General features: G+C 48.3%; 1 protein-coding gene across 3 annotated transcripts in view; it reads right to left on the reverse strand.

Annotated features, from left to right (window-relative positions):
- LOC142583310 (cytochrome P450 4c3-like) overlaps window positions 1–1882 on the reverse strand; it is a 39447-nt gene extending 37565 nt beyond the window's left edge. Inside the window, exon 1 of one of the 3 annotated variants that reach the window (XM_075693734.1) lies at window positions 1534–1882. In XM_075693734.1, coding sequence (XP_075549849.1) covers window positions 1534–1759 — 226 coding nt within the window. In that variant the 5' untranslated portion in view covers window positions 1760–1882. Of the gene's footprint in view, window positions 1–1452 lie in introns of all 3 variants that reach the window. The other 2 variants (XM_075693747.1, XM_075693741.1) reach the window with 2 other exon arrangements.
- Window positions 1883–12046: the final 10164 nt, after the last annotated feature.

Consider the following 12046-nt stretch of genomic DNA (forward strand, 5'->3'; position numbering starts at 1 on the left):
AATGGGTTGGTAGTACAGGGTTTTGTCTTATCTTCGTGCTTGGGGCTTCAGACATTCTTGTGGCTTCGTTTATTACACTTTATCAAGGCCTAAATTGGCCTAAATTTGGCCTAAATTGGCCTAAATCAGCACGCATAATCGCTGCTGATTGTTCCACTTGCCAATGCGTCCGTGGCGTAATGGTTTCACTCTCAGGCTTCTGAGCTAGAGGTCCTGTGCTCGAATCATGCCGTCGGAAAAATTTAATGATGTTTGCTTCATTGTTTATAATGCAGTACCTTCTTTAAAACGATAACCTTGCAAAGCCACCAAGCCATTTAAGTCCACAAGGACGAAGTTTAGGCAGATCCATGTAAAATCTATATATATATATATATATATAATTACCATGGTGGCTGAATTTACTGCCCTGCTTTCAGCTCCCGTAGACACTAGCGCCACAGTTCGCTCTAGTAATTGTATGAAAGTCTATAGTCCAAGGTACGCGCTGCCTACATTATCGCTACAATCGACAGTCAGGAGCAGTGGATGATAAGAAAGAACACAATCGAGACAAAAGTGTCGCTACGTTATACCAGCCAAGCTCGCTGATAGTTCGATGACAGCGTTACGCTCGCACTGTAAGATGCCGAGCACATGGAAGTTCCTCAGATGGATAACAGTGATCCCCTAAACGGCACTGCATTCAGTAAATATATCTCACGCAGCAATTCTTCAATCTTCAGGAACACTGCGTGGTTTTTCTGCCACAACTTTGTCAAAGGCAAAAAAGAAATTGAAAAATTTGGGGAAGGGAGCGACATATCAGCTGTTCAGATGAAGGCACCTGGTGTAAAGAAAGTCGTTTCCCCCCGCAACCATTTTGTTCTTATGCAGTGTAAAGTAGATAACAGGTACAAAACTAGCACGGCTAACAGCATGTCACAACAAACACTTCCAGTCTTCGTTACGCTAATTCGCAGGAGTAGTAACAATAGGCATATGACGCATTTTATCTCTATATATTTATACTCTCAGAAAATTTACATCACATTTAACTTGTCGGTTTTACGCGGCCAAACGAGGACTCGCTTATGAGATCACCGGAGTGGGGGACTCTGGATTAATTTTAAACATCTTGTTTTTTTTTTTCCGTGCACCTAAATATAAGCACACAAGCCTACTGACACTTCGCCCCCGCCGAAGTAGGGTCGCCACGGCCGGGATACGAATCGACGACTTCCTGCTCAGTAGGTACCGGCTAACACTGTGGGGATTTATACTTTCTCGAACTGCAGCACATCTGAATATAGGCGCGCATGTGCTTTCGTGCTCACGATAATTTTTGAGCGTTTACGCCAAATGTGACAGTGAAAATTTCAATGCTTTTTGTAATTCTTTCAGCATTTCGCTTTCTTCCAGTGACACATCACATTCTTAATAACCTGCAGTTCCGGACATGAGCGACGATACCTGAAAGTACCGGAAGTTAACGCCATTTGGGTGACAAGCAAGGTCGAAGCGGAGCGAAGCCGTCGTGTCGGAAGAACTCACACACGTTGTACGGCGTCCGGTGCTTCACGGAAGTGGCATGTGCGTGCTGCTGCACGACCCATCGGAGCGGTATATCCTCGTTGGGACCGGGTAAACTACAGAGCTTCTTCCACGTAGCCCGCCTCGCGACGTGAACTGCACCGAGGACAGCAACGACCACAGAGGCCAGCGCAACGAACGCGACAAAAGTAAACCAGAGAATCACCTGCACTGCAAGGGCAAACATCGCTCGCGCCGTCTCAATGGTCAGCCGCCGGCGAGACCGCCTGATTGCTAGTCAGTCGCTCGCCGCGGCCGGCACGGCAACTTTCGCGCGCATGCGCGTGTCGGTGGCGAGCGCGATCCATTGTCGGCTGATAGTGCGGCCTAGCTGCCGGACAAGCGCGTTTGTGTGGCGCTCTCGCGTCGTCGCCCGCCGCGAATTTTGAAGATCGGAACGACAGAGTCTCAGATGAGAGGGCGCCGCCTTCGAAGTATTCAGGTTTTTTCTCAACACTGTTTCGTGCACTGTGGGGACGGCTGAACAGGTGTGCGGAAAGGATACGCAACGACGATGCTAGTGCTACGCTACAGGCAAGCTTCTCTGAGCCAAGTGTTGCGGAATTTTCGGCAGCGAACAACTGGACTCGTTCACTATAGGTGCTTTGTACATGCAGCTTCTACTTAATCGTCTCTGACTTCATCCACAGGCTACGAAGGAAGTAATCTTTTTCGCTATACCCACTGTCCATGAGCGTCTGTCTTTGCTTGACTATACAGTTGCCAAGGGAGCTGGAACGGTGCCTTCCGAGGAGCATTTCCGGCACCTCCTGGGTTTACTGCAGCTTTATCCAACCCGAGCCGGTGCCAACTGTAAATTTTCTGTGCATCGTCAGTAAGGGGCTAGTATGAGCGTTCAGTCTTCATTAAAATCGGGCACGCATGACGGACGCGCCGGCGGTCGTAAGGTCACGGGACGTCCGGCTGCAGCATGCGTGCGCATGGCGAAGCAGATGAGCAGACGGCGGAGAATCCTGGCCCTTTGACACTGGTCCCTTAGGGCGGTCACATCTCTGTCACGCCAGAAATATCGTTTGAGCTGTAGATTCTTACGAAGTGTACATATATTTAGGGTTCCATGACAGGATTGATTGAACAGTGAAATTCGTGCGTTCCGCATATACTAGTGTTTCTATTCTGCACAAGACGCGAACTTAACGCGGATTCATAGAGGGCGCTTCTCCTGGTCTGTTTCGTCTTCGTTTTCTGAATTGTTTGCATTTACGCTTATCTTATGTAGACGTAGTACATTTCCTAGTTTTTCGTATGTGTGTGCGTGTTTATCAGCAAATGGGCAGTTTCAATTTCGTCAGAGTGTCTAGGGATAGCCGGATCTAATGTACAATGGCACACAAAATATTGCGGGGTGCGCGAGCGCGTGGCGAAACGACCCTCCTCCCCTTTTAGCGACAAACCCCTGGTGTCGAGACCGACGCCTGCACGCATGTGCGTCCCTCCGAGACTGCAAGTGTGCATGTTCCATCGTTTCCTCCTTGCGCGCTGTGGCGCAAGGAGGAGGCGCTGTGGCGGCTTCGACGGGCGGAACTTCGTTTATACAATGGAAATCAAGAGTTCATTTTCGTCTTGCCTGTCTCCTTCTATAGAGCGCGTTTTCTGCCAAGCTCTTCTGCGGGCGAACGCCCCGTTCGTAAAAGGAAAGAAACAACGAAGATTGGCCACGAAAAGGTGCAGCGCAGAAAAAAAAAATGACTTGTTGCGTTCGCCACCGGGCCCTATGCGTCAGCGCTCGTTACTCGACAAAAAGCGGCCGCAGTGGCGCGCGCAAGCTCACGCTTCTAAACACGCTTCACATAGTTTCGCCCGTCGAAACCTCCACAGCGCCAATCGCAAGAGGGGCACGTAACGGCTACATTCGCATATCGCCGGCGCCGTAAGGAGGAAGCGCGGAAACGTGCACACTTGCAGTCTCGGAGGAACGCACATGTGCGCAGGCGTCGGTCTCGATACCAGCGGTTCGCCGCTAAAAGGGGAGGAGGGTCGCTCGCCACGCACTCGCGCACCCCGCAATATTTTGTGGGCGAGCGTACCTCATCTTCCTAGTTGTCTGCAGCTATCAAACAACAAGAAATGCAAACCAGCAGCTCGTCAAAAGCCTAACGACACTCTAAAGTTATTTGTTCTTGTATGCTGACGATCTCCTTCAAGAGGGCAACTCGTTACAAAGGAAACGTGTTTGTTGTTGCATAACTTTAGATTTAGATTGAATTTCGCCAGGCCTAGGGGGCAGAGGAGGAGGTGTTGTCGGATGGGGGCGTACGTTTCACAGAGGCATCAGCGTTCTTTGAAGTCCGACGGCGTCGGGAGCGTCGCTTTCTTACGGCCGCAACAGCTTCCCGACGAGACGAATGGTCTCTCGCCATCTGCTTCAAGATCGCCTTTTCCTTATTCATTTTGGGGCAATCCTTCGAGGAAGCATCATGGGACCCAAGGAAAGTGGTGCACTTGAGAACCGTGGGTGCACAAGGGTCTGCAGCGTGGGGCTCACTGCAGCGTGAGCAAATTCTCGTGTGCTCGCACACGGCCCAGCCTCATACAATTGCGGCATTGCAGTGGCATTGGGATGAATGGTCGCACAGGGTGTCTAAAGTGGCCCACCTTGACGTGCGAAGGGAGAGTCTCGCCGTTGAAAATAATTTTCACACAGCGGGATGTGCCGAGGCGATGCACATGCGTTATGGTGATGCCATCAACGGCAGGCTTCACTAGAATCGGCAAGCCAGCGCTGGAGATGGAGACGTCCACCTCATGGATGACACCAGTAGTGGAACCACTGTTCAGGGGGATGTACGAACGCAGCTTAACGCCACCTAGTTCTATAACTTTAGTCAAATTTCTCAGCGCAGTCTCATGTATGACGTCGATAGCCAACACATTTTTTTGTGTGTAGACTTTACCGTCTGTTACCTGATTTGGCACCACCGCTTCAACTTGTACCGATACAGACTGTCTGAAGAATCGCCTCAGGTTGTCGGTAGCCAGTTCTGGTACAAATAGAATCGTACTGACTGCGGTATTCTGAGTTGGTTCTACAGTTGGCGTGCTCAAAGACATGGATGTCCTGGGGGTGTGTCTTCGTTTCGCCTTGCGGCTCCGCACAAGCTCGAAGGCGTCATCGGAGAAGTGCTCACTGCTGAGCCAGTAGGTGCTGGTGTCATCGCCGTCGTTGTCGCTCTGGAGGCCGGTCCACTTCCTAGACGCAGCCACCGATGAAGTCGCCATTTAGCGACAGAGGCACGTGGACGTTAACTTACATTCGCGCCACGAACCATGCCGGCTCTTCAAAGATGTACGCAGAAATAAAGAGAAAACAGCTGAGCTAGAGAAACAGCGCCCTGGCTCACAGACACTTCGTCTGCGTGTTATGATGTGTATAGTCGAAGCAGCTGTTGTTTACGAGTATAACTGCAGAAAAAATAAAGCTGCACACAAGGACTATATGGGGAGGCAAAGGCGAAATTATGAGCACGCTTCTGAAAGCAGAGAGAATGGCAATCACTTGCAACTTGCAAAAGTAGTCTGGAATATTGCGGTAAGTTGGGGGGGGGGGTTGCTAATGAAATGAATAAGCTTAAGAAGACACATTGTTGTTGGACGGCTGAGATTGGACAAGTAATTTGCGGCGGAAATGCGCAGTCCAATCACGCGCTTCATGTCTGTCACTAAAACAAAGCGTCTATTAGCAGTCAACGCCGTAGTGAGCGAGACTCCGGCAAAGCAGCTTATACAAAGAACTATCAGTTCGCATGTCTACATGATACATAGGAAAATGGAAGCGCCTATGCCCTGTAATAAATTTCCATGAATAAAAAAATTATGGGGTTTTACGTGCCAAAACCACTTTCTGATTATGAGGCACGCCATAGTGGAGGACTCCGGAAATTTTGACCGCCTGGGGTTCTTTAACGTGCACCTAAATCTAAATACACGGGTGTTTTCGCATCTTGCCCTCATCGAAATGCGACCTCGTGCTCAGCAGCCCAACACCATAGCCACTGAGCAACCACGGCGGGTGAATTTCCATGAATCCATAATAATCCATAAAAGAATAAATTTTCATGGAATGAAAATGGAAGAAAGGGAGACTATCATAGCGCGCGTCCTCCATCCATATGACTAGCACGACAAGCACTCAAGACGCAACCAACATAGTTACGGCAACTTCGTCAAACAAATACAGCCCAAGTTCTAGCGAGCGAATAAATTTGTAAACTATAAGTATGGCCTGGTTACACTACAAAGTTAATGACAGAAGCTAAACAGATCTGTTTACAGCATCAGCGATAAATATAGGAAGACTTCAGCAATTCCACTGCTCCGAACTCATTTACTATATATTATACGACAGCAGCAGGCTATCACGGTGGATGGACGGCCGGGCACAGCAAACCAAGCGGTTGCATTAGAACTCTTTTACGCTGCCGAAGTTTTCAGCGCGGCGAGGTTGAACCAGTAAGAAAAGTAACGCAGGAAAAAAAACGCACTGTGGAAACTGCCTGCGCGATTTCATGCGAAATATTTTAGAAGCCGTCACTCCTCAGCATGCATTAATGTGATAGAGACGCCGAAGCAGTGCGCATAGCATTGTTCCTGAAGATTCCATGGCTCGCGCTATCGAACGAAATGCGGTCTCTAAGGCAGAGTCGTAAGAAATGGATCTTGTCAGTCATGACAGTGAACATATCAGCGATGGTGGCCGGTGCATCTCTTGTGAACAAAAGCATTTTTTTCCAAATTCAGCTTGTGTTTATCGACTCTATATTTATATTTCTGCCACCCATACTCTACTTAACAGGCCCGTTACAGTATTATTACAATAGAGGCGTTTCTTTCCTGTTTTCACTTTACTCCTGAAATAACGCTGAAATAATCACTAAATGATGGGTCGTGCTCTGCGTTTGACCAGAGCCACTTATCTCCCAGTACCCACAAAAGCTGGAGTGATAGGCCTCCGCGGCACCTTCACAAGACTGTCAAACGGTGCTCTCAAAGTAAATGATAAAATTGGAGGACGCTTAAGCTTCGCCTTCAAGAGTGGAACGCGAGAGCGTTCCCGTCGACCCGCCAAGGGGTGTAAGACAATGGGCTACGGCGCAGCGATCACTTACGAGGCGCCCCGCATCGGACGCGGTGAGCGTCGAGCAACGCAGCGTTCGGCGCGGCAACGAAACGTGCGCCTGAGCAAGCGGAACGAACCAAAGAACTCGGTGTCTCGGAGGGAGAAACGATGCACGCCAGCCAAACGTCGTGATCGGCACGGGCAGAGAGATAGACAGATAGTGATCTAAAGAAAGGAAGGACGCTTGATTCTGCAACCCGTGAGGGAGCAAGGCGAAACGTCGTCAGGGGAGAGGGAGTCCGGGCCGCGACGCGCCTCGCACCGGTCCCCGCACAACCCCAATGCACGTGTGGCACGCCACCTGTCGGGGCAGCGCCGTACACTGAGAGGACGGGGTCTTCTGTGCTTGCCGCAAGATGGCTCTGCGTGTGCGGAAAGCGCAGAAGAAATGTAGCGGAAACGCACTTCGCTACTCGTGTAACTGCGACTTCTGTAAGTTACATGTTCATAATTACCGATATACACCGCAGTATAACTTTCTACGGCTCGTTTCTAAGGTAGCACCGCATTCACTAGAGGCGCTTTTGTACCGCCTTGAAACATTGAATTCATGGCTGAGTGGTAGCGTCTCCGTCTCACACTCCGGAGACCATGGTTCGATTCCCATCTTGCAAGTTATTTTTTATTCATGACGTGCCTGCCCGGATTTATCGCTCACGGTCAGCCGCGGACGCCGACGACACCGGCTTTTCTGCGACACGAGCTCCTTAACGCTGTCGCGTTAATATGTTCCCAGAAAACCATTCACATGAACACCAGTGTCATTCGCTAGCGGTTGCTCCACAGAGCAGGGTCAGCCAGTGATTAATGGTTTTCACGGAACGCAGATATTCCTCCCTGATATCCATTTTAAGTAAAGTCAGAAGCTGTTTCTCGTTGTTCTCACGGCGTTAATGAAGCTTGCCCCGCTTCCTCCCACCTTCTCGCTACGCCTCTGCGCCTCCTTTAAGATTTCAATCTTATTATTCATTTTCATTGGTAAATATTGCTACGTTGATCTAGTTTTTAGGACAATGACGCGTGCGTGATAAGTTATTAAATTAATTTCGTTATTCACTTTTGAGTGTGTCCATGAATTCGCTTTTCTTTCCTTTTCTCTGACTTCCTTAGTTCAAATTTCGATTTTTTTCTTTATTGATTTGGCTCTGTACTTAAGAGGAAGTCCGCAGTCCTGTTGTGCACTTGGACGATGCTTTCTAATACGAACGGCGAAGATGATTTCCACAAACTAAAACTTTCTCCCTATTTTTTTTTGTCTTTCTAATTTCATGCATCAACATTTTAAATAAAACGCGCACGCACAAACGTCTTGGCGCGGGGAAAGACAAACCGGAACGCAGACTCGCCTACTTTGCGATATAGTATATGTTTGGCACGGGCAACTGCAAGGCTCGAATCACTATGAACAAATTTGCGAGGCTTTCCCGCGTCGGGCCTACCTGTCTATGACACACGAAGAATTTACTGGCACCCTCACAACCGTAAGATACGCTATATTCAGAACGTGGCGCAACGCAGCCACATCCTGTCGTATGAAACGTTACAAAACGTGTGCGCAGGTTTGAAGTAAGCTTGCGCGCAAAGTACGCGCAAATTCCGCCAGAAGTGGTCTTACTATAACTGTCGATGTTAATGCATTTCGCATTCAAGTAATGTAGCCTTTTCTCTTAGCCTTAATAAGACACCTTATCAACGCACACCACGTTGCAGCGCGTAGTTTCCCAAAATGCCGTGTTCCAGCATGTGGTATCACGATTGTCATGGAGAGAGAGTCCTGACACACACACACACACACACACACACACACACACACACACACACACACACACACACACACACACACACACACACACACACACACACACACACACACACACACACACGCGCGCGCGCGCGCACGCACGCACGCACGCACGCACACACACACGCACGCACGCACAGGCACACGCCAAAAACTGGCGCGCACTTTGGAAAGATGTCACTTTTCAAATATTAGTCAAAGCCTAACTGATAACGGAGTGTTTTCGAGAGATTCAATTTCTTAACTGCGGTGCCCATCAGTTGCGCAGGGTCGAGGGGACGCCCACCTTGAGAGGGCTTTAGGCGTCTCGAGCTCAGATTGGCATAAACAGGCCTGGAGTGCGGCCTGATCCCGGTGACCAGAACCGGTATCGCACTCTCTGACCAGAGCAGGACTGCCCACCCTAGTGCAGTACTTGGCCACAACCTCCTATATGAATACATCAATCAAACCCCGGCCCTAAGTCTCCAGCAGCTGCGAAGCAACTGACCACGGCGGCGGTCAGACCTGTGAGGCAGCAGAGGATGCTAAGAATCTCTGGGTCCGGACAGGCCGCCATTGGAATCTGAACCTGGCAACGTTTAACGCTAGAACGTCATCTAGTGAGGCGAGTTCAGCAGTGCTATTGGAGGAATTAGCGGGCAGTAAATGGGATATAATAGGGCTCAGTGAGGTTAGGAGGACAAAAGAAGCATATACAGTGCTAAAAAGCGGGCACGTCCTGTGCTACCGGGGCTTAGCGGAGAGACGAGAACTAGGAGTCGGATTCCTGATTAATAAGGATATAGCTGGTAACATACAGGAATTACATAGCATTAACGAGAGAGTGGCAGGTCTTGTGAAACTTAATAAGAGATTCAAATTGAAGGTCGTACAGGTCTACGCCCCTAGATACAGTCATGATGACCAGGAAGTCTAAAGCTTTTATGAAGACGTGGAATCGGCGATGGGTAAAGTCAAAATAAAATACACTACACTGATGGGCGACTTCAATGCCAAGGTAGGCAAGAAGCAAGCTGGACACAAGTCAGTGGGGGAATATGGCATAGGGTCTAGGAATAGCAGGGGATTAGTATTAGTAGAGTTTGCAGAACACAATAATATGCGGATAATGAATACCTTCTTCCGCAAGCGAGGTAGCCGAAAGTGGACGTGGAGGAGCACGAATGGCGAGACTAGAAATGAAATAGACTTCATACTCTGCGCTAGCCCTGGCGCCGTACAAGATGTGGACGTGCTCGGCAAGGTGCGCTGCAGTGACCATAGGATGGCAAGAACTCGAATTAGCCTAAACTTGAAGAGGGAACGGAAGAAACTGGTACATAAGTAGCCAATCAATGAGTTAGCGGTAAGAGGGAGACTAGAGGAATTCCGCATCAAGCTACAGAACAGGTATTCGGCTTTAAGTCAGGAAGAGGACCTTAGTGTTGAAGCAATGAACAACAATCTTATGGGCATCATTAAGGAATGTGCAATAGAAGTCGGTGGTAACTCCGTTAGACAGGATACCATTAAGCTATCGCAAGAGACGAAAGATCTGATCAAGAAACGCCAATGTATGAAAGCCTCTAACCCTACAGCTAGAATAGAACTGGCAGAATTTCCTAAGTTTATCAACAAGCGTAAGACAGCTGACATAAAGAATTGTAATATGGATAGAATTTAACATGCTCTCAGGAACGGAGGAAGCCTAAAAGCAGTGAAGAAGAAACTAGGAATAGGCAAGAATCAGATGTATGCGTTAAGAGACAAAGCCGGCAATATCATTACTAATATGGATGAGATAGTTCAAGTGGCTGAGGAGTTCTATAGAAATTTATACAGTACCAGTGGCACCCACGAAGATAATGTGAGAGAGAATATCTTAGAGGAATTTCAAATCTCACAAGTAACGCTGGAAGAAGTAAAGAATGCCTTGGGAGCTATGCAAAGGGGGAAGGCAGCTGGGGAAGATCAGGTAACAGCAGATTTGTTGAAGGATGGTCGGCACATTGTTCTAGAAAAACTGGCCACCCTTTATACACAATGCCTCATGACCTCGAGCGTACCGGAATCTTGGGCGAACGATAACATAATCCTAACCCATAAGAAAGGGACGCCAAAGGCTTGAAAAATTATAGACCGATCAGATTACTGTCCGCTGCCTACAAAGTATTTACTAAGGTAATTACAAATACAATCAAGAACACCTTAGACTTCAGTCAAGCAAAGGACCAGGCAGGATTCCGTAAAGGCTACTCAACAATAGACCATATTCACACTATCAAGCAGGTGATCGAGAAATGCGCGGAATATAACCAACCCTTATATATATAGCTTTCATTGATTACGAAAAAGCGTTTGATTCAGTCGAAACCTCAGCAGTCATGGAGGTATTAGGAATCAGGGTGTAGAGGAGGCATTTGTAAATATACTGAAAGATATCTATAGCGGCTCCACAGCCACCGAAGTCCTCCATAAAGAAAGCAACAAAATCTCAATAAAGAAAGGCGTCAGGCAGGGAGATACGATCTCTCTAATGCTATTCACGGCGTGCTTACAGGAGGTATTCAGAGGCCTGGAGTGGGAAGAATTGGGGATAAGAGTTAATGGAGAATACCTCAGCAACTTGCGATTCGCTGATGATATTGCCTTGCTTAGTAACTCAGGGGACCAATTACAATGCATGCTCACTGACCTGGAGAGGCAAAGAAGAAGGGTGGGTTTAAAAATTAATCTGTAGAAAACTAAAGCAATGTTTAACAGTCTCGGAAGAAAACAGCAGTTTACTATAGGCAGCGAGGCACTGGAAGTGGTAAGGGAATACATCTACTTAGGGCAGATAGTGACCGCGGATCTGGATCATGAGACTGAAATAATTAGAAGAATAAGAATGGGCTGGGGTGCGTTTGGCAGGCATTCTCAGATCATGAACAGCCGGTTGCCATTATCCCTCAAGAGAAAAGTGCATAACAGCTGCGTCTTAGCAGTACTCACGTACGGGGCAGAAACCTGGAGGCTTACGGAAAGGGTTCTACTTAAATTGAGGACGACGCAACGGGCTATGGAAAGAAGAATTATGGGTGTAAAGTTAAGGGATAAAGTTAAATGACTACGCACAACGATTACACGGCGAAAACTACGATAAGACCAAGTTATGGCGGCGGCCTAGGTACGCATTGTTATTTTTAAAGACAATATCTTTCTTAGTAAGACACTCCTCTCCCCCTCCCCCGTCCCATCCACACACGCACCTATTTCGTATCGGATATGTGTATTTCTAGCCTTTATCGTCGTACGATCCCAGAGATTGTGCAGTCTAAAAATCTTGGCCGGTCCCGAAGGTAGCGCTGTCTGAGGCCGTTCTCGTGGTATGTGCAGTATAAAAGTGTGGGCCCTTCGCGTGGGTATTAAACATCTAGCCGTGTGGGCTGGTCACGAAGATAGCGGAGTAAAAAAATTTATTAATTAAGCAGCCCAACGCTCCTCCTATTCCCCTCATGCGGGGGGTGACGCGATAGTGACGTGCGGAGTCACCTCGTCACATCCTCACCCCG

The sequence above is a fragment of the Dermacentor variabilis genome, chromosome 1 (genome assembly GCF_050947875.1).
Source record: "Dermacentor variabilis isolate Ectoservices chromosome 1, ASM5094787v1, whole genome shotgun sequence".
Lineage (NCBI taxonomy): Eukaryota > Metazoa > Arthropoda > Arachnida > Ixodida > Ixodidae > Dermacentor > Dermacentor variabilis.